Raw genomic sequence first — 23,507 nt, 5'->3', positions numbered from 1 at the left:
GTCCCACAATTGCTAGAATGGAAATAGATCTTTTTAGCATCAATGCACTGTGATGAGCGATTGTTATTGCTGTGTGGCTTGGTGTTGGATGGACGATATCCATTAGCTTTACAAAATACCTACTGCCTGTGGAGATAAAAACAACTAGACATTTTGTGTGTAGGTCAACATAAACACCTGTACTTTTGGACTCTCTTTTGTTGCTGTAGGAAATTTTAAAACTGTGGACCTGCACTCAAAATTTACCATGACATTTTCTGAATCCATGCAGCGAAGGAGGTCCTTGCCTCTCAAAGCTGCGTCCACTTTGTCCTCTTAAGGCTGCTACCTGAGGTAGCCAAACTTTGAAAGTAAAGTCTGCCGTCCTTTCAATAGGAATTCACAGCACTCAGTCTCTAGAACAAGAAGACTAGTTTTGGGATGTAAGTTTGGATAGCCTCGAAGGCTGAGAGGCAATGGGATACAGGGGAAAAGTAGAGGTGGGACATAGGATGGAGTGGAGTATCCTAGAATATGACTGGAATCCTAGATCAAGAGCATCCCAATATTTCGTTTCAGGTCCTACTTGTGAGCTTATTTTTTGCTTCTCAGGATTCCACCAAACTCTGTCAAGACAGTAGTTTGTAGACAGCAGGATTACTGCTTCCTGCTTATACATGGAAGGTTAAACAATACATTTTCCAGATGCAGTGGCAGCCTTACAACTCTAACCTGCCGTCTTTCTCACTATCAATAGAGGTATTCTTCTTTCAGGGGCATTGCTAGACTTCATCATGTAGGCCTCCAGCGCCAATTCTATTGCTGCAAATCTCCGATAGCTTCAGAAACCTTAGTATCCTTTAGTGTTACTGGAAAGTTCCCTCCTGACCCACCATCCCTTGCCAGTCTAATTGCTACACAGGATGAGGTCTTTATTTCCTTTTTATTGTTTTATTTCTTTTTATTAAACTTATATTCCTATTCAGTTTTTTAAAAAGGAACAGTAACAATGGCCACTAAAATAGAGCAATACAGAAATAAACCACTCGCAATAAAGCCTATGGCCCTAAACTAAAGAAATAGAATATTAACCACATTAAAAAAAGACTACCAACTTACACCTACTACAAGTATATAGCTTTATATATAATTACAGTCCCGCTAACTTAAACATCGCTTTTCACCAAATGATTTCTAAATCCTAAAATCAGTGTAAATATCACCTAAATATCAGTCAAGTTATACTTAAAAACCATTTAGAAACGAAATATAATAACTATACATCAACTCAGTCCTTCTAGTCATCTATGTTAATTCTTACTCCTCAAACCCTATGTGCACTAAAGTTAAGGAGTCAATTTTCAAATCGAGATTGAAGCAACTGAATTTTATTTTCTAACAGTGCCAATAGATAATCATTTTTCTGTGCTCATTTGCCACTTGAAGGGAAGTCAATTGGAAAGGCCTTTCTTGACTGCTCTTTTCCCCTCCCAGCTTACCTCCATCCATGGTAACTAAACTTCAGGGGTAGACAGGGGTAGAATCCTCCAGGAAGGTATGGTGGGGTGGGAAATAAGGGTGAGAGAAATGGAGGATGGGACAGAGATTACAAACTAGCAACAGAAGATGATCCGGTTGTTCTGAGCTTTGGTGGAAATTACTTTATTTTTTTATTTCAAGATGTGTATACACACACCTTCAAGTTACCTGTTGACTTATGGCAGCCCCATGAATTTCATAGGGTTTTCTTTGGCAAGGAATACTCAGAGGTGGTTTTCCCAGTTCCTTCCTATGAAACGTCATTTATAACACCTGGTATGCATTGGCAGTCTCCTTTCCAAGTACTAACCAGGGCTAACCCTGCTTAGCTTCCAAGATCAGACAAGATCTTGTGCCTTTAGGCATAGCGGATAAATTAATGAGCCATCCTTGCAATTTAAACAAGCCGTAGTAATTATTTATGTATCTGGATCTAAATTAACACATCCAAATCTTACACAAACTGTGACCTGTTGCCTGGGTTCAGAGCTCTTCAAGTGCCAAGCAGAACCCGCCATGCTATGAGGAGTCTTTGGGCATTCATTTAAGCTTGTTGGGAGGGGTGGGTTCCTGCTCTCTCAAGAATGAGCCCAAGTCATCTTAGGTTTGTTTATTTTTCAGGGACTCAGTTCTCAGGATGTTCCACCTTGGCTTGAGACTCCTGTTCCTACCCATCCTTCTTCTTGGGATGGTGTATGCTGCTCCTGCTTCAGATGCTGATGGAGAAGAGCAGCCCAAGGAGGAGATCATTCTAACCTTTCCCAGGGATGAAGCCAGTCTGAATGAAATGTTCCGTGAAGTAGAAGAGCTGATGGAGGATACTCAATATAAGCTGAGGAATGCTGTCAAAGAGGTATGACTCTCCCTACCAATCAGTCTCTATAGCATTGAGTTGGAGCAGACTTGGGATAAAATGTTTGCCTTCCTCAGTTTAGCATGTGTGACCCCTTGAAAAAGAAAAGATGACAGGACTCATGTACTTTTAATAACTATGTGGAAGTCAGGCTTTCAGCAGGGATGCTTGTACGATAAGCCGGACTTGTGCAGTTCCCCTGTTCTATGTATCTGTTAAAAGATACAGAAGTCCTGTTCTCTTTTCACCCCTATGTATCCACCTCCATTCAGAGTTCTGACTTTTTAAATAAAATAGACTATACCAGTGTTAATGTATATAACATGCCTACATCCGCACTGCAGAAATAATTCAGCTTGATACCACTTTAACTGACTTGGCTCAGTGCTATGGAATTCTGGGAATTTTAGTTTGTTGTGGCACCAGAGCTCTCTGATAGAGAAGGCTAAATGTCTCACAAAACTACAGTTTCCAGAATTCCACAGCACTGAGCCATGGCAGTTAAAGTGCTGTCAAAATGGATTATTTCTGCAATGTGGATGTAGCCATAATAGCAGGAATGGGTGTGTTTAGGCTAATCAGGGTAAAGGGAGTGTGGTAAAACTTGGTGGATAATTGAATTAGAGTTCCTTAAATAGGTTTTGTTGGGCCCATACAGACAGGCCAAAACAAAGCTGCTTCGGGTCACTTTGGAGGTATGCTGTTTAAATGCTGCATGTGTCCTAAGAGGCCTGAAGCCACACCAATGCCATACTCCAGTTCTAAGGACTGCAGCATAACCTTGGCACAGCTTCTGGCCTCTTAGGACACATGCAGCATTTAAACAGCATACCTCCAAAGTGATCCAAAGCAGCTTTATTTTGTCCTGTCTGTATGGGCCTGTCAATAGCAGGACTAATATGTAAGGATGGGAATTCTTCTGGTATGTCTGTTGTCTCAGTCAATCGGTTGGTTCTTATGAATGATTGTCTGGACTCAGAACAAGCAAAATAAGCATCTGGGACACTGAAGTGGATTCTGACTCGTATCAATTGCTCAATACCACTGGCATTAATAATTTATTTGTTCCACTTCTATTCATTTTATTTTAGTCTTCTGTGAATTGTGATGGAGTTCATGTTGTAGGATTGAATTTTGTTTGCTCTGTAACTTTAAGTTCTACAGGGTAGTTTCAAGGAATCTAATAGAATGTCCCAGTGTATCGTTTGTCATTAGAAGTCATACATGCTAGAATCACTTGAGAGGTAAGGGAACAAATGGGAGAAAATAATACAGCAGCTATAATTCTCAAAACGTACATAAACTATGGAATTTGGATATCTTTTACAAATAAGTTATTCAGTTTTCTCCACATGAATCCAGGTGCAGACCTTGGAAAGAGTATGTTTTAGTCTCATTCTTAGAATCATCGAGTTGGAAGAGACCACAAGGGTCATCCAGTCCAACCCCCTGCCATGCAGGAACTCTCAGTCAAAGCATACCCGACAGATGGCCATCCAGCCTCTGTTTAAAGACCTCCAAGGAAGGAGACTCCACTACACTCCGCTGAAGTGTGTTCCAGTCAGGACGTTCCTCCTAATGTTGAGGTGGAATCTCTTTTCCTGCAGTTTGCATCCATTGTCCCGGGTCCTGTTCTCTGGAGCAGCAGAAAACAAGCTTGCTCCCTCCTCAATATGACATCTCTTTATATATTTAAACAGGGCTATCATATCACCTCTTAACTTTCTCTTCTCCAGACTAAACATCCCCAGCTCCCTAAGGAGTTCCTCATAGGGCATGGCTTCAAGACCCTACACCATTTTAGTCGCCCTCCTTTGGACATGCTCTAGTTTCTCAATGTCCTTTTTGAATTGTGGTGCCCGGAACTGGACACAGTATTCCAGGTGAGGTCTAACCAAAGCAGAATAGAGTGGCACTACTACTTCCTTTGATCTAGACACTATACCTCTATTGATGCAGCCTAAAATCGCATTGGCCTTTTTAGCTGCCGCATCACACTGTTGACTCATGTTCAAGTTATGTTCTTGTTGTGTGTCATCAAGTCACTTCTGACTTACAATGACCACAATGGCAACCTTATCACAGGGTTTTCTTGGCAGAATTTGTTTAGAGAGGATTTGTTATTGCCTTTCTGCAAGGCTGAAAATGTATGACTTGCCCAAGGTCACCCAGTAGGCTTCCATGGTCAAGCTGGCAATCAAATCTTGGTCTCCCATTGTCCAACACTCAAAACTCTATAACAGTGATGGAGAACCTTTTACAGACCAAGTGCCCAAACTGCAACCCGGACCCCACTTATTTATTGCAAAGTGCCACATCCCTCTGGCTTTCTAGTAAGAAACTCTGGCAAACTCTGTGCTAGGGTGACAGTATGTGTGCCCACAGAGATAGCTCTGAGTGCCACCTCTGGCCCGCGTGCCATAGGTTCGCCATCACTGCTCTATAACATGCTGGCTCATTCTTGCCTTCTTCGAATCTCAGCTTTCATTTTGCACAAAAGGAGAGTGCATTAGCTGCTGCTCTTATTCCAGTTTTCTATACTTGTAACTGAATGTCTGTCCTCTGGCCAGTACTCTTAGGGTGCGGTGTAGTTTGAACTTGCTTCCCAGCCTCATTAAACATTTTGATAATGCGAAATATTTGCTGCAACCCTTTAATGCACTTTCACACTTTGGAAAATTTGTTTCGTGGCCAGCCATATATTGGTGCTCCTCAGTGCTAATTTCATGATGTATGTAATCAGTAAATGTGGAAAGATGTCAATTTGCTTCCTAAACTATGTTAGCAGGCTTGTTACACAGCCTAATTACATTTTACATGCATTTTAAATTGACATTCAGTTTTGGAAATTGCAAAGTGGCAAACAAATATTGTGAACATTGTGAAGTCGAAGGCTTTCATGGCAGGCATCCATGGTTTTTTGTGGGTTTTTCGGGCTAGGTGGCCATGTTCTATAAAATTTTCTTCCTGACGTTTCGCCAGCATCTGTGGCTGGCATCTTCAGAGAAGATTCTGTGCTGGTGAAAGGTCAGGAAGAAAAATTTCTAGAACATGGCCACATAGCCCGAAAAACCCACAAAGAACCATTTTGAACATTTTCTGAAGATTATTTGAAGGCATCCAAGGATTACTTTTCCTTTCATCAGCCTCCTCTTTTCTTATGATTTCTGTATTTATGAGCAAACTTATAAATCTGTTTTTAACTTGTTGGAGATAGCTGGTGAGAGAGGCTTACCTGCTCTCCTGCTTTCTTTCTGTTTTTCTGTCCATGCATGCTCAGTAAGGGATTCTGGAGCAGCTGATGTTTACTTGCCTATTACAGGCAGGCACACATAGCTACTGTACATTAGGATCAGCTAGAGTAATAATAATAATAAACTGTTTATTTGTATCCCGCTTTTCCTTTGCAGATCAAAGCGGGTTAGAGCTTTGTAGAATCCCACTCTTTCCCAGCTCAAACCTAATCACATTGTTTGTTGCAGACCTACTGCTGCAACAGGACTGTATTTTCTGTCCCTCCTTCACCATTCTCTAAATGTTTATGCTGCTAATAAGCTTCCATTCCATCTAGACAAAGGACAAGGAAGAAAAGGCAAATGGGCAAGCATAAAGAGACTTGTCAAGGGGATTGCTTTCTGGTGTTCATATTAGTAGCAATAGTAGCTGCAATAGTTCCACTTGTTCCATCAGCGTGTATGTTGACTACTATACCAAATGAGCAGCAGGAAAAGAGTAAGACCACATTTCAGATGGATAGACGCAATCAAGGAAGCCATGGCCCTGAGTCTGCAAGACCTGAGCAGGGCAGTTGATGATAGGCTAAATTGGAGGTCACCATAAGTCGACTTCAACAAATCTAACAGCAACAATAAATGGAGGTGAGAGTCCAGCAACTCCTAGAGGGTCACATGTCTTCTGCTCCTGGTCCAAATGTTACTGTTTTAAAAACTCATAATCTACTTAACTACAGAACAAGACCTGCTTCTGAGAAAGCAGACATAGGATTATATGTATGCGCCTTCATGTCACCTGTTTACTTATGATAAACCCATCAATTTAATAGGGTTTTCTTAGGTAAGGAATATTCAGAAGTGGTTTGGCCGGTTCCTTACTCTGCAATATAGCCTACCATACCTAGTTTATGTTGGCAGTCTCCCATCCATGTACTAACCAGTACTAAGCCTGCTTAACTTCAAGATCAGTCAGGATCTGGTGCATTTGGAGTATTTATTAGCCTGTAAACGAAAAGATACATAAAACAACCTGGGGCAGTTGCTTGCAGTATGAAAAGGTGATGGTTTTTCCTTTGAGATGTATGAGTACATGAGTTGTATAGTAAATAAATGCTCAGTTCCCATAAGATGTGCGAAATAAGATTCAGTTTTTACTAGTCATTTTTGTAGCAGTTGAACAGCTTGCTACTAATCACACTTAAAGAACAGTATTCCATAGGTGTTTGGCCTTTTAACAAGAACAAGGAAACACCTTTTCAGTAACAAAAAATATGAGAGTGCTGGGAATATGCAGTAAACCTGTGTCAGTAGCACTTCATGGAGATGGCATTGCCCTGTTGCCTTCATCTCCTTTCCTCACCACCCACAACAAATTCAAAACACCAGCACTTTTATTCTGCTAGAAGTTGGCTGCAAGGACACTTACTGAAATCTTAAAACATTGATCTCTGCTCTTCGTCAATTTCTTGTGACGCTGTCTGTGGGAAACCTCTTCGCTCTGTACAATGAAACAATTGTGGAAACAATTATTCTGTTTGAGGTAGTACCACAGTGTTTATTTCTCCAAGTTTAGATTGCTCCACTCCCCCTTTCCTGCAGCTTCATGGCTTTTTCTTTGGTTACAATTGTTTATCAAAGGACCTCTGAAAAGAATGATATGTTCTTCAAAAGAAGCAAGAGTCCAAAACTGTGTTCCAAATTTCAGTTTTCCAAGCATTAAAGCTAACTATTAGGAGAAGATTCCATATCCATGTTGTCCTTTTTCTCATTGATCACAATTCATTGAAGCACAGAGGGAAAATACTCCTAGGCATTTGAAGAGCATCTAAGGTTTAGAGGTGGGGTAAGAAAAGAGGGTGAAGTTTTACTGTGTGACCTTCAAATACTTTTGTTTTATAGAGTACCAGAGTTTGTTCTTTTGAGAGATGCATGGATGCTGTGTGAAGAGGGAAAGCTGTTAGTTTGTCTTGTGGAGCTTGGTAGTTGAAGTTCAGTATTTGATTAGGGCAGGGGAGGGAGAGAACAAGGCTCTTGTTTGTATAGCTGAAAGTAATCCAGCTGTTTCAGATTTGTTTTCCTGAGAGACTGAAATGAATATAGTTGCTCTTTGTGCTGGTAACTTACACTTGCACAGTTGTATGACTGGAGGTGGTTCATTCATGGATCAAGCCTCTAATCTTTTAAATTTAAAGCATACACATTTCTTATTTGAAGCCATACCATTGCTAGATATGTGAAACACTCAATGTTATCGACTTATAGGCAGGGTCATCTTTCCTTTTGCAAATGGAAGAGCATAGGAAAAATCACTCCTATGTTGGAGGACATGATGTCCAGGCAGGGTTAACACTTGGCACCTTGTTTTAGACATTAAGCACCAAATTCATGCCAGAAGCACAGGCTTCTCTGTACCTATAAACTTTCTCTGTGTGACTTTTGCTTCTGGCTGTCTTGAAGCATTCTTTACTGACATTGTGGTGACAGATCTTTGTTGCCCTGCTTTCAGTTACTGGCACTCCATCACTGACATCAGTGGACTTGTTTTGGGAACTGAAGCATGAAGTCCGTTAGCTATGGAAATGAGGAACTCTATTGGCCTTCCTCTCCCATTGTCCAGTATTGCCAATGGTAAAGAAGAACAATAACAGCACTTCTCCCACATTTTATTCTCTCTCTCCTTTTGTCATAATTCACATGAAGTAGATTTAAACCGTAAAACAGATAATAGTTTAAAATTCTCCCTTGAACAATTTCAGCCTGTTCTTTAAGAAAAACGCTGTTAGTTTCTAGTCTTTATAATGTCCTGCCCTGTTAGCATAATCTGATTTGACAGCGTTAAGTTTTCTCCCTCTTTCATTTCAGTAGATGAAAAGGGTTCAGGGTAACAATTGTGATGTTTGTTCTGAATTAATGTTCAATATTATAATTGAATTACTTGTTCAGGCATACTTATACACTCCAGTTCTTTGTTCTGTTTGCTGGATGGCTAGGCTTTTCCACACAAATTTGAAAATTTTGCATTTGAAGTGAATGTTGAAAATGTGCAAATAGCAGCCCTAAAATTAGTTTGTACATTGTAAATAAATAATACCTGTCTGTAAAATAAAATGTGAAACAAAGCTCCAAAACACACTGCAGAAATAATCCAGTTTGAGACCGCTTTAACTGCCCTGGCTTAATGCTAGGGAATTCTGGGAACTGTAGTTTTGTGAGATATTTAGCCTTCTCTGTCAGAGATCTGGTGTCACAATAAACTACAATTCCCAAGATTTCCTAGTACTGAGCCAGGGCAGTTAAAAGCGGTCTGAAACTGGATTATTTCTGCATTGTGTTTTGGATCAAAGTTATCCTGAAAATAATTGTATTTTTTTAAAAAAATAAGGATTATTTCTTTTAATTTGTATGCTGCTTTTCTGCAGATAGTGTACAAGGCAGCTAATAATTTTGAAGTCTAACAGTGGTTTTTAAAAGTCAATTATCAATAAAACAGAGAAGGTAGAAGATATTTTGAAACACATTAAGATGAGCCACAAATCAAGTCAGTAATGGGTCAGAGGCCTAGCTATACAAAAAATCTTTGCCTGGAAGCAGAAAGGTATCAAAATGGAGTCTAAGCAGGTCTCTCAATGGGTGTTCAGCCTCTGAGCCACTGCCAAATAACTGTCAAAGACTGAAGAAATATGAAAATCACTCCAGAAGATCTCAAGATTAGTGCTAGTTCATGCAAGAGGAGGCTGTCTTTCATATAGTTTAGGTCTAAGCAATTTAGAACTTTGTCATAATCATAACTTTGGATTGTTTCTGGAAGCAAACATGTCAACCACAATGTGTTAAAACAGAGGAAGAAATTTAGCTTATATCAGTGTTCCAAGCATAGTGAATTATGGATAAGGATAATGTATTCATTTAATTAAAAATTCAATACAAATCAATTAATTAAATAGGGGAATTTGGAAAAATGTAATTTCTTGCTTGTGTTGTTTATTTGTTTCTTGCAATGTGAAAAACACACAGATAAAAATGGAAGCTGCATTGGAGAGAGCCCACAGACTAGAAAAGAGAATCTTTATGGGATTTGAGTAAATTCTGTCAGTACATCTCTAGTGTAGAAGGCTATACATACTTAAAATACCCAGATCATAAGTTATGTCTTAATTTGTGTAAAGACAGTGCCAAAGTATCTGTGGCTTTAATACAGTTCTTCCCAAAGTTTCAGGGCTTTATCTCTACAAATTGTTAATACCCAAGGGCCATATCTGTGTCATTGGGACAATATATAGAGAGATCTTGTAGCATCTTTGAGACTAACTGGACCATACTGGGAATAAAGGGTTAAAGACCAGCTCCCCAATCCCATCCTAGGTTTCTGATTAAATCAGGTGTCTGTGCTGTCAGTTCAGGGCATATCCTACACTTAAATGCAAAATTAAACAATAGGGATAACCTTAATTTCTAGTAGACCAATATTTCAAATTGTAGCATAAAGAAAAGAAAAGGGGTGCAGAATTAGAGCAGGGAACTTAAACTTTGGAAAATACAATCTCCATCATGCTTTTCTTTGCAATCTGAAAAAACATAACTGTGCTTGACAGAATCTGCAGACTGCAAAAGAGAATCTTGATAAGATTTGAATTGTTTGCTTTTTAATCACTTGATGGAATCTAAGTAAAGCAAAGAAGGATAGCTTGACACAGCTTCTCTACCTACAAGAACACTTTGAGGTACATCTTATGTATAGTGTTGTAGCTAACCTGTGCAAGGTGTTAAAGCATAGGCATGCACATGGGCAAAGGGGAAATGTACCAGAGAGAGGATGCCAAAGTACAGTTCTTTCCAGGTACACAGCATTTAAGAGCCTTCTTCCCACACATCATTAGATTAGATTAATAAACAGCAGAATGGATTAAACTTGGCAAGGAATAGGTCAGTGACTGGCTTGCTTCATGGCATGAACCAGGTTAGCAAGAGCACTTTGCAATAACGTTAGTATAATGTCAAACAGTGCTGAAAATAATTCTTCCATTATAGAATCTAAAGCAGAGCTAAAAACAATTAAATAATCTGGGCCCTACCGAGGTGTATACTTTGTGTGCAAAGAAATAATATATATGTGCTTTTAATGCAACAGGAATTCTCATTATGTATCCTTAAATCAGTCACATTGCTAAAGGCATCTGGCTTGATTAAGTTTCACATAAAATGTTCTTCTTTATAATGTGTAAATTCTCTTGCTGTGGAAAACAGACCCCTAGGCAGAGTTTCCTGTAGTGTGGCCAGAGCTGGGTATCATTAACCAGTTGCCAGAATTTCCATCACATGCTCCTTCAGTGTTTCATGTTTACATTGCAGGAACACTCTTCTCCCCATCCTTCTTTGCTTTAACACTGAAGCCTAGTTTTGAATGTTTCAGCAGAAAAAAAACAACACCATATGTCATACCAGTAAAAGGCAGGGAATATATCTGATTTATTTATAACACACTAAATGTGAACTCAGCATAGATGAATGTTTCCTTTCTTTTGATTTTCCTGGCATATCAGTGCTATGCTGTGCATGCAGACCAAACAGGGTTGGGCAGACTCTGGAGCTCCTGAGGAGGGCTGCAGTGCACCACTGTGGCTGCCACTTTAGGTGATTGGAAGTGATGTAGCATTCCTCCTAATTGCCTTTCAGACCTTTTTCATGTTGTTTTCTTATTTTAGGTGTTTGAGGTGTGTGTGTGGGGGGGACGGGGCAGCATTTTAAAGTCCTACCACAACAGTCTTTTTAGGTTTTAAGATAGTTTTTCAGTTGAAAAAAAATGGGGAATTTAGCAGGGATTGGCTGCTAAAAGGCAATACTACAATCCACAAAGGCCCATGGGCTGTACTACTATTGCCACCCCTGTGCTATGTGGTGGGGATTGGCCCACGCTGATGTGGAACAGTATTCCTTTCTGCTCATCTTCCAGTATGCCTGATTGGTATGTGACAAGTTAATGCCTGCAATAAACCCCTGAGCCAGCATGGTATAATGGTTTGAACATTGTTAGGAAACCAAGATTCGAATCCCAGCTCAGCCATGAAAACCCACTGAGTGTCCTTAGGCAAGTCATAATCTCTCAGCCACAGAGGATGACAGTGGCAAACCGCCTCTGTAGAAACTTGCCACATGATAAAACCACATGATAGTTTAGGATCATCATAAATCAGAAATGACTTGGAGGCACACAACAACAACAACAAGGTGGCTAATACATTGGTCAGTATGCTTTGGATTTCAGCTTGTCCAGATCATTACTCCTGCTTTGTTCCCATTGGAGATTTGTATAGCCGAAAATCTGGTGGTGATTTTGAAATCACCTTTTTAAATAATTTATAGTTTGTTTATGGTATATTTACCAACACTTGAGTTTCCTGCAGCTGCTGTCTGTTTCCACTCATATAATAAAGATACTTTGAGCATTCTAATGTGTCTTTCTGCTTCATACTCTCATAATTATAACATTTCAGTATTAAATACATGGGATTTGGTATAGTTCTATCAATTTAAATGGATTTGTAATCCTAATGCTTCTTTTGGCAAAGCCTTGTATTCTGGTGCTGTCATCAGTTATACACAATTTTGTATACAGAGGGCTGTGGGCTATAGTGTTTGTGCAGTTAAAGTAGACCCACTGGATGAATGGGACTTGTTAAGTCAACACTTACATAAGTCCCATTGATTCAGTGAATCTTCTCTAGTTAGGTCTAAAGTTGAGTTTTGCCTTGTGAATTGCATTCTCAAAATTTTCTGCAATCCTGAGGGAGAAATTCTCCTTTGTGTAGCCTGTGCTAAAAAGAAAAGAAAAGAAAAAGAAAAAGGACTGGTCTTTTACACAGAGGAATATGATAATGTTTACCTATGGGATGAGTTTGTCTCATGTTTGGTAGACGTATGTCATAGCTTTTTGGAAACCTTCCAGCACCCCCAAAATTTGAATCTCTGTTTAGGTTATTCTAGGTACTCCTGGCCTGAATAGTATAGTCATCAGTATGGTGACATCAGGGAAACAAGTCATGGCTTATCTGCTTATAAATGCATTTGAGGTGAATATCAAACTTGACTGACCTCTGGTAGTTTTGCCTGTGCTCCATGCTTCCAATAATAGAGAAGCTTACCAGCTTCTGTCCTTGGGCCATCAGAGTGGTAGTTCCTGGGACTGGCTTGTGGCATGTGATTAGCAAGAGGTTTCCTGGTGAGTGGATGATTTAGGTTGACTCCTGAATGCATTTAATCAGCTGCTCTAAACTGATTACAGGTTTACTTTATATTTGCTAAACGCAAACAAAACAGTATTCCTCTGTTGTCTTATGCCAGAATATTCAGGTACCAGTTTGTGAAAGTACATGAGCAGAAAGCAAATGGAAGAAAATGATGTACTGTTCTCTCATTTTAATTAGGGTTGCCATAAGTCAGGACCTCCAAACCGGGACAGAATTTTCAAATGTAGGACACATTTTTTTTTAAATGGAGGACACGCAAAAATTTGATAGTTTTTAAAAAATGTTAATATAAATGCATGTTTCTTAGGCATGATCAAAATGGAGGACATTTTGGCATTATTCCTGGACAGGTGGCAGAAATGTTCTTCCCTTTCTGGCCAACCCCCCCTCCCCACATTCCAAACAGCACATTTGGGCATTGAACATGGCTTTACTTAAGATGGCCTCTTGCATATTTCAGAGGCTTATTGCATAAACAAACCCCCATGGGTTTCACACTGAACATGGGTTTACATGACTATGCATATTGAACATGTCCAGGTGGTTTCACAAGAAGTGGATTTGCTGTTTCAGGTTTCTTGAACCAACTGTACTTCTCAGAAGTGTGTATTTGGTCAAGGGAAAGCACAAAAAATACACGAAAAACACACTTTGGAAGGTGACACTGTCTCACCTTCAGAAAGAGTGCACTCATGCCTCAGAAGCTGTTTGAACCCAGAGCCAGTAGTAGTAGTTCCAATCTCAGGCCACACCCTCGAATCCATGTAACATCTCACACAACCATTTGGATAAGGACTTTGGTAACACACAGAGAAAGGTTAGGGTAGCCGCAAGTGCTGGAGAGAGAGAGGAAGGTGACCTATCCTGGGGTTTTCTTGGCAAGACCCAGGGCTACCTGCTTGGCTGCCTGTCTTCAGGACAGCCCTGTGAGGTAGGCCTCCCTGGACCTTCTTGACCCTCCCACTCTGCCCCTTCCCTCCTGGGCTCCATCAGCTTTAAGACTGATCCAAAGGAGGAGGAGGTTTGGGAGGGTCCCTCTTTGGGGGGCTGGAGCAGGCCCAGCTCTGACAGCTCAGTGCTCACCAGCAGCCTGACAACAACACGATGAAGTTTGGGGAATGATGGGTAATTCCAGAGGTTTACAAATACAAAACACACACACCCTTCAGTCACCTGGGGAAGGGAATGAACCAAACCCCCGTATTCTCTGCAGAAGCCTCGTCTTGAAGGGAGGGTAGGGCAAGACAAAGAGCCCTTTCCCCTCCCTCTGGCCCAGAGTCATCCTCCGCTCCTCCTCCTCTTCTGAAGCTCTGCCTCCTTAAGGGGCCAGCTCCCATTTTAGGCAGGCACGTGGAGGAGGAGGAGGAGGGTGGCGAGCCGGCCGCATGCGGCCCTGAAAGGCAATGGGTACGCGAGGAGGAGGTTGGAGAAGGGGGAGGAGGCGGGTGGCTGGCCGGCCAGAGGGAGCACGCAGGGGGCGGAGGAGAAGGAGGAGGCAGAGGAGGAGGAGGCTGAGGCGGAAGTGGGTGGCCGGCTGGCTGCATGAGCAGCCGCGGCCATAAAGAAGGCGCGCATAGGGGCAGAGGTGGCTGCAGGCGGGGCGGTCCCGCTTTTGGCATGAAACCGGACCGTGACCGGGGCAGCACCGCCAAAAGCGTGATTGCCCTGCCTGCAGCCAGGTTATGGCATCCCTAATTTTAATAAATGAATAACAGGATGATTGCTTTAAAAACAATGATAATAGCATGGGGGGGGGGGAGAAGAGAGATATTCATGCAGAATCTGAATTTTGATTCTTACCTGCTCAGACAGTTGCCCCACCATGCATAGCACAGCTCGCAATGCATACAGTATATGTATTCCAGAATAACTGTAAGGCCACAATTTCTTCTTGCAAACAGGTTTCCTGGACTAAGAGATGTAATAATCACCATGATCTTTTTACAGAGTCAAACTTGCAAGCTACACCACAAATAATTAGTGTGTGTGTGTGTGTGTGTGTGTGTGTGTGAGGGGGGGGGGCAGATCTTGATACTTAGTGTAGGCAATGAGACCAGTTTCTTGTAGTGTACATAATGAACTTATATGACTTCATTGATTTAGACATTAGATGTTATTTGTAACTTATTTTGAACATAATTTTGCTAGATGGAGGCAGAAGAAGAAGATACTAAAAGGCTAACAGTTGATTTTGAGAAGCTGCCTGCCAACTACCACAATGAATCTCACACAGATACAAGAATTGGAAATAAAACCATACATACTCACCAACAAATTGATAAAGTAAGAATTGGCATTTTGTCATCAGCTTGTTTCTATTTATGCATTATGCTTACTGTCCACTCAGATGCAACAACCAGATTGCTTTAATTTGTTTTATGTTGTATTGCCCTCTGCAACTTTGGTAGGTCTAAGGGCCAGTTGTTGTTGTTTTTTCCTTTGGAAACCACATGACATGCCAGTAATGCAAAATGAATAAAAACAAAAACAAATGTCCAGAAGATGAATTCAGGTTTTTAAAAACTAGCATGGGGAGGGGGACTGTTACACAAAGTAGGGGGGTGGTGTTTCAAATTATCTAAAAAGTGAATAACCACTTCTTGAGTTGTCCAGGAGAAGCAGCTCAGGAGTTCTGGTGGTGCAGTGGTTAAATGCCTGTACTGCAGCCACTCACTCAATACCAGGCAGGGGTTCCTGGTTGACTCAGCCTGGCATCCTTCTGTAGGTCGCTAATATGAATACCCAGCTTATTATGGGCAATTAGCTTACACTTTGTAAACCGCTTTGTACATCAGTAAGCGGTGTAGAAACTTCATTGCTATTACAGTGTGCCCACATCATATGTGGGTGCACTATATGCAGATTTGAGCATACGCTCAAACCCGCGTAGAGCCATGCGGGAGCGCGCGGGGTGCAAGGGGCGGCTTGTCCCATTGGAATGAATGGGACACGTGCCTATGGTATCACCCAAATGTATTTAATTGGAAGTAACCTTGGAATCTTGTGGGTGGGGGAGGAGGGTTCTGAGGTCCACAAAAGTGTGGTTCAAGAGCCACTTGCAGCCTGTGGGCCATACTTTCCCCTTCTTTTGGTCGATGAAGACATATTCTATATCAATATTCAGTGTGGGGTTTGCTGATTCAATCAATTTGAAGACTAGCTGTTGCTATGTTGGTATGTGTTTATGATGCCATTTTTTAAAAAAAGCTAAGGAGTATTTGAGTGGAAAAAAAACTATGCAAATTTGAAAGGCAAGAACTCAGAGTGGAACAAGTGAGCTGAAACCCACAAGAATAATCCTATGCATTTCTATTTCAAAAAAGATCTCATTTTCTGCTCAGTAAGATTGCCTTGCTGTTTTCATCTTAATTCATACTGAGGGCTGTGAGAAGTAATACAAAGATACTATAACATATAATACTTCACAGTTGCCATGATGTCCCCATGCTGAATAGATATTTTATGTCTTTGTGTTGTTTGTTTAATGACTGTATTTTTTCACATGCTGGGTGACTAGACCTCATAATAATAAAATGTCTTTTCTTCAAATCTTTATATATGGCCTATTTTCAGGGCATTTGTGGTAGTTACAAAGTGATATTTTTGTTCATGGAAGTAAAAACTACATGAGCATTGTTTCACTGAAATTAATTAAAACCTGACTTAATATATTGCGTTTCTTTGCAATAATAGGCAACAGATAACAATACAGGATCTACTAGCTATTCTGAAACAGTTATTACGTCAATAAAAGAAGGAGAAGAGAACAAGAGGAATCATGTAAGTAATTCCTTTCTCAAAGTCAAGTATGAAACAAATAATTTTCAGAACAAAAGCTATCAAAACCTGTGTAGAATGACTAAAATCTGGGCTTGTTTTTGATGGTCCATCTATTCCTATGGTTCATATTTATCAGTTGTTTTATGCCCTGTTTTGAGATTTCTAGTCTGAGCCACGTTTGGCACAGTACTGGAAAAGGCCATCTTTGTGATTTCTGTGTCTCCTGAAAAGCTGATCTGGAAGAGTGAAAGACCCTCTGGAGTAGTATGAGAAGTGATATAGTTGGGAAGGAGAACCAGCTGAGATCATCCCCTTGCCCTCGTGGTTTATTAGGCAGCCTCTGTTGGACTCCAGTGCTTTCTGGGAAGAGAAGACCCCTTCCATTCATGGAATGGCTGTTTTAGGTCCAATCCAGAGAAGCCAGTAAAGTGCCTAATGTCCAAAGCCCAGTACAGATATCTGTGGGGCCTTTTCAATGTGCATGCCTAATATGACATGGATGATATGTATGTTAGATAATAGTTCCTACATATATAGTGAGAGTGGGGTTGAATACTGAAAAAAGATGGGGATGGCAGACCTCCATACAAGCTTCTTTGGGCTGGATGACATAAGGGTGTCCTTCCCTGATGTTCTATTCTTGGCTAAAGCCAGGAGTTTTTCCCCCAAAGTTTATTTATTTATTTACTTATTTAACATTTACGAATATAAGAAGTCTCGTTGACTTGTGACTGGAACAAAGGTTGACTTGATATACATTATCTACCTTCCATCTATTCTTAAGCCCAGAGTTCTGCTACTTTCTCCCATTTTTTCTTGTGCTATTGACCTGGCACTTTGACTGAGGACTGGCTGTGTCCCTCCTTCGCCCTTCCTTATGCAGAGACAAGGGAGGAAGAACAAAACCAGGAAGGGAATTCATTCTAGGGGATGAATTCTGTGAGGTTGGATGGGGAAGCTTCCAAACCAAAAAAAAAAAACCAACCCTTTGACAGTAGCAAAGGCTGCCAAAGGTGATGGTCTTTCACTGATCCTTTTTTTTAAATTGGAGAGCACTCTTTTAGGGGATGCTATCACCCCATTCCACTATTGCAGGATGAGGCACCTCTGCCTCATTGGGACAAATCACCATTGGATACCAGTGGCATTTGGTGGCTCCAGTGTCAGTGGATGTTAATGTTAGTGTCACTAAATCAAGTGCAATCTGCTAAATGCAGTTTTGCAATTATAGCATCCACTATTGGCAGCTGGTTCCATCTATATCAGTGAGGCAATATTTGTGGAGCAGATTCACTGTTCTGCTTACATCAGAGCCACCAGTCACCACACTGATGGATGCTGTAAATGCAAGATGTGGATGGATGGGTGGGTGGGTAGTGGTGGTGGATTGAAGTTCCATTTCAGATTTGACATTCTGTCAGAGCAAGGACAAAGCCATGTTTTTAGTTCTTCATCACAAAAGAGTGTGCCCCACACCACATTGTAACTTTGGTGATAGGCCCTTCTAACCCTGAAGTGAATATATTTTCTCCTGCTCCCTAGACCAAGAACTGGGCCTTTTGCCAATACTGGCTCAAAAATCCAGTTCTTAGAAACTGCTGTGCTATTGAGAGGCGCCATTTACATACTCAGACTATTCCTTACTCAGATTTCAGCTGGGATTGATAGGCACTAACATAGATGTTAGGCTGTCATCCAAGAGTTTTTATAAACTTGACTGAGAGATCTGGAGTAAATGCCCGGCTCAGAATGCTTTCCTTTGTCTCTGTCCCCTTGTCTTATATGTACCAGAAATAATATATAATGTAACTTGAAAATATATGAATTTGATATTTTTAATTTCATTAAATGTTATTTTATTATATAAAACAATAATATTATATTTTTATATAAAAATTGTACTCATTATTTTTAATTATATGAAGTTGAAGAATTGGCTTGCCCTTTACCCTGTGTTCTCTGACTGCAGACCTTAGTCTAGTTCTCTGAAATCCAATACAAGCAATTTAAATTTTGCTTGCATTTAAATTGGGGAAAAATGGGTTAAATCCAAAGACTGTGGGAGTGGAAAGTTACTTTTACAAGGATTTTTTTTCTGTCGCCTTCTCCTTCATGCAACTTTTTGTTCCTCTTTTAGAGTTCTTTCAGGAGGTCTGGAAGCATTGCAGTGTTGACTGTGTTTTTGGGCAGCTCCCTGACCTTCTGAAGAGGCTTTGTGTTAGGCTGTGCAGAATGTGGATGTTGTGAGGAGGAGGATTAAAAGGATCCAGGTGGGAGCCTGGAAAGCCAGTACTAATTAACTGAATATCATTTGATGAGATTTTATTTAGGAAGAACTTATGGGTTACTACCATGTTTCTAGAGAGGTTTACTAAAACTTTGGAGTGTTATAACAGTTTCTTTTTCTGAACCTGAACTAACAGGGTAATGTGGTGCCACATTATGGCTTTCCTTTCCCACAGCTATTTATTATTATATGGCTCAGTCTGTTCATAGGCCACATTCTTATTCTACGAGTTTAAGTAGAATTAACTAGAAGCTATGCTGTCTAGTTCTTCTACCTACCTACCTTCTATTTACCTTTTGCAATATATATATATATATATATATATATATATATATATATATGTTTTAATTCCCCACAAAATGTGCATGGAAATACCTTTAGGGACAGATTCCCACCCCCCCAACCCTATCTCTAGGTAAGGAGGGATCCAGACAGGCTAAATGTTGTGATATTTGCATCTGTATTTCTTGGTTCAAGAAACAGACATTCTCCTTATCTTGGAATAAAGAGTATTCAGCAATGGTTCCTCTTCATCCTGGAAAGAAGCGACCAGTGGGTGCCACAGGGTTATGTCCTGGGCCCAGTGCTATTCAACATATTTATCAGTGACTTGGATGAAAGAATAGAGGGCATACTTATAAAATTTGCAGATGACACCAAATTAGGAGTAGCAGCTAATACCGGATTAAAATTCAAAATGACTGTGATAAATTAGAAAGCTGAGTAAAAACTAACAAAGTTATTTTCAGCATGGAGAAATGTAAGGTTCTACACTTAGGAGGGATAATGAAATGCACAGTTATAGAATGGGGGATACCTGGCTTGACAACACTACATGCAAAAGGGATCTAGAAATACTAGTAGACCACAAGTTGAACCTGAGTCAACAGCATGTTGTGGCAGTTACAAAAGCCAATGTGATTCTAGGCTGTATCAATAGAAGTATATTATCTAGATCAAAGGAAGTACAGTGTGCTACGCTGTGCGCTGGAAGGAACAATGGTGTGCGCACCCGTGGCACATGCCGCCATGAGCATGAGCCCCATTACTTCTAATGGGGCTCAAGCATACACGCAATTTCTTTTATGCGGGTGGTGGTTCCGGAACGGATCCTCTGCGTAGAAGAGGGGACCTCTGTTAATAGTGTCACTCTGTTCTGCTTTAGTCAGGCTGCACCTGGTATACTTTTCACAGTTCTGAGCACCACAATTCAAAAAGAATGTTGACAAGGTGGAGTGCGTCAAGAGGAGGGTGACCCAAATGGTTAAAGTTCTGGAAACTATGCCCTATGAGGAGCAACTTATGAGCTGGGTATGTTTAGCCTGGAGAAGAGAGGGTTAAGAGGTGATATGACAGCCCTGTTTAAATATTTGAAGGAATGTCACATTGAGAATGGAGCAAGCTTGTTTTCTGCTGCTCCAGAGAATAAGAAATTTATCGCACCCGTTTTTGTCTCTGTTATGGGTATGAAAAGAGAACGCTCGTGTGCGCACGCACGTGCAACTGGCCAAAAATGGATTTTATTGCATGCCAAAGCATCCTCCAAAAGGCCCTGTTCTGTCCCCTGGCGCCAAGCCGTCCTGGTTCAGTGCTGACGGGCACCATTTTGCTCAGTCGGAAGACTTCCGACCAGAACATTTTACACGCCTCAGCACTGAAACAGGACGACTTAGCGCTGGGGGATGGAACGGGGCCTTTTGGAGGACACTTTGGCATGCGATAAAATCCGGTTTTGGCTGGTCACGCACGCACACGAACGTCCTCTTTCCGTACCCATAACGGAGACAAAAACAAGTGCGATAAAGTTCTAAGACACAGAACTATGGGTGCAAGCTACAGGAAAAGAGTTTCCACCTCAGCTTTAGGAGGAACTTCCTGACAGTAAGAGCTGTTTGACAGTGGAACACACTCCCTTGGAGTGTGGTGGAGTCTTCTTCTTTGGAGGCTTTTAAATAGAGGCTGGATGGCTATCTGTTGGTGATGCTTTGATTATGGATCTCTGCCTGGCAAGAGGTTGCACTGGATGGCCCTTGAGGTCTCTTACAGCTCTATGGTACTTCCCAGGAACTCCAAGGAGAGATTACACTACTTTATTTCCACACTTTGTGAGCTTCCCTCCCCCCACCCCAGATCTTTTGTGTCTCAGAATGACTTTGGTTCCAAACAGTGCTGAAAAGGAGTGGGGGATGACAGTCCCTGTGTACATGTGAAGGTGGCACCATCAGCAACAGTCCAGTACAGTATGATCTGTCCCAGCATGATCTGCAGTCTTTGCTGGTCTGGATCTGGCCAAATTCTGCTTGTAATTTTCCAAAAACAGCTACACTGGAATCAACATTCGAGTGTATATATTGACAGGGGAAATGTCAACAGTTGTAGACAGATCTCTTATAATGATTTAGTTTGTTGTTGTTTGTTGTTGTTGAAAAGCTAGGATCTTAAACACTGTACTAAACTCTATTACTTTGTGTGAATTTCACACTATCTTTGTCTTTAGTACCTAGATGGTGTCTTACTATGTGGAAATATGTACAAAGAAATTTTAATACTTCCTTCCATGTTGTTCTGAGCAGTGTGGGGTTCTATTAATATTAAGGAAAAGTTGTGACATGCGATCATGGGTGGAAAACAACATTTGTACAACAGCAGCACTCCCTGCAGAGCAGTTGCTGACAGCAGAAATTTGATAATCTTTCCTCTTTAAATCTACAATTACATGGTAAGTAGGACAAGTGCCACAGAACAAACTCTCAGTCTGAAACCTAAAACTAGTATTAACATCATTTAAATGGTTCGAAGTTGCATTCAAAGTGGCTTTATATATCTAGGAATGGGACGATATGAGCATAAAATAGAATTTTAAAGCCTTCTTGAATTACCATGGGATTGTGGCAACCTCTGAGACTGTGGATCCTCTCCATGCAACTAACTAAAAAATCATCCAGTTTTTATTGGTTTGAAGAGGTTTATTAAAAAGAAGTCCTCTGTTTTATCTTAAGCTTTTACATGTGTCTTATAAAAACTTGTCTGTTAGTCATCTGCCAGTTGTTTATCAAACTTACAGAAATGCTTTACAGTTTCCAAGTCTATTAAAAATGTGTTCCTAGTTCATTATGTGAGAAGGTAACAGAGGTAATAGAATAGCTTTTGAAGAAATTCCTTGAAAGAGGTTTTCCAAGAAACAAAATCTATTTCTTCTTTTTGTATGTAGTCACATCTCTGGATCTTATGCCTTTCTGAATTTGTGGTCTGCCAGTTGCTGTAAGAATGTGATGGGTTAAAAATGTCACTTGCTTTTCAAAGTGTGGGGGGTATCATTTGGAGAATTATGCATGGAATGATGTATGCCAGCTCTGGGAACTATTGGTATACACACTAATGTTGTTGTGATGGGAATGGATGTGTGACAGTGACACTTTATTTTCCACACACTCCTTTGGGTGCTTGCTTGCTGCTGATACCAAATCATCGTGGCAGGTATAAACAATGTGGAAACCTACAGCTGCTGGAGCCCATCAGAAAGAATGCTGGCACACTAAGAGGAATGATAACTTTAAAAAGATGTGCATTTGATAGGGGATAATTAATTCAAGTAGCTTTGAGAGGAGAAACCAAATAACTTGCTAAGTAGAAAGGTAGTTTATAATTGGTTCTGGACTCTTGCTTGCCTGAGTGTGCTTTCTGAACTCCAGCCCCCATATGTCCTCACTGAGCTATGATGGCAGGAATAATACAGCAACATCTGGCAGGCCTCAGATTTCACAGATCTACTTTAGAACTTTGGGCCCAAACAGACAGGCCAAAATAAAACTGCTTCGGGTCACTTTTGAGGTATGCTGTTTAAATGACACACTCATCTTAAGAGGCCAGAAGCTGTGCCAAAGTTATGCTGCAGTCCTTAGGACTGGAGCATGGTTTTGGCATGACTTTTGGTCTCTTCGGATGCATGCATCATTTTAACAGCATACATGCAAAGTGAACCGAAGCAGTTTTATTTTGGCCTGTCTGTTTGGGCCCAAATTTGTCTCCAGATGGACAGCACAGGTTGAGTTTTCCTCATCCAGGATTCCAAAATCCAAAATATTCTCAAAACCAGAACATTTTTCATGGGTGGCTGAGAAACTTTTGCTTTCTGATGGTTCAGTGTATACTAACTTTATTTCAGTTGTTGTATAAAATTACCTTCAGGTGGTGTCTGTAATGTGTATATGAAACATAAATATATCTCCAAGATATCTCATTATGTATGTATATGCAAATACATGTGTTCCAAAATCCAAAGAAATCTAAAGCATCTCTGGTTCCAAGCATTGTATAAGGGAGACTCAGCCTGAAGGACTTAATGATACTAACTAACCCTTGCTCATTCTGGTGCTGCTTCAGAAAACCATGCTAAATCCTGTTAACCTTCTGTCAGCATTTTGTGTGGGATACTCACCTAAAAAGGCCATAAAGCAGGGATATATTTGCATGTTGAACTCTGTATGTTTGTTGTCAATGTATGTACTTGATGAGGCTAAGAGGAAGCACATCCATTTTAAAGAACACTTACTCAGTTCCGATTATTTAAACCGTAACATAATGAAAGTTAA

At 40.7% G+C, this 23,507-nt stretch overlaps 1 protein-coding gene across 2 annotated transcripts in view; it reads left to right on the top strand.

Moving 5' to 3' along the window:
* The window catches only part of DKK3 (dickkopf Wnt signaling pathway inhibitor 3), a 48,471-nt gene that overhangs the window by 1,090 nt on the left and 23,874 nt on the right, over nucleotides 1-23,507 (top strand). Inside the window, exons 2-4 of one of the 2 annotated variants that reach the window (XM_089521189.1) lie at nucleotides 2,140-2,371; nucleotides 14,997-15,131; nucleotides 16,542-16,628. In XM_089521189.1, the coding sequence (XP_089377315.1) occupies nucleotides 2,156-2,371; nucleotides 14,997-15,131; nucleotides 16,542-16,628 (438 nt within the window). In that variant the 5' untranslated portion in view covers nucleotides 2,140-2,155. The remainder of the gene's footprint in view (nucleotides 1-2,139; nucleotides 2,372-14,996; nucleotides 15,132-16,541; nucleotides 16,629-23,507) is intronic. The other variant, XM_089521190.1, reaches the window with a different exon arrangement.

This window comes from Sceloporus occidentalis, unplaced genomic scaffold, assembly GCF_023333645.1.
Source record: "Sceloporus occidentalis isolate IW3139 unplaced genomic scaffold, rSceOcc1.0.p SCAF_4, whole genome shotgun sequence".
In the NCBI taxonomy this organism is placed as follows: domain Eukaryota; kingdom Metazoa; phylum Chordata; class Lepidosauria; order Squamata; family Phrynosomatidae; genus Sceloporus; species Sceloporus occidentalis.
Note: the sequence above shows the minus strand (reverse complement) of the source record. Positions and strands in the feature narration are given on the sequence as shown.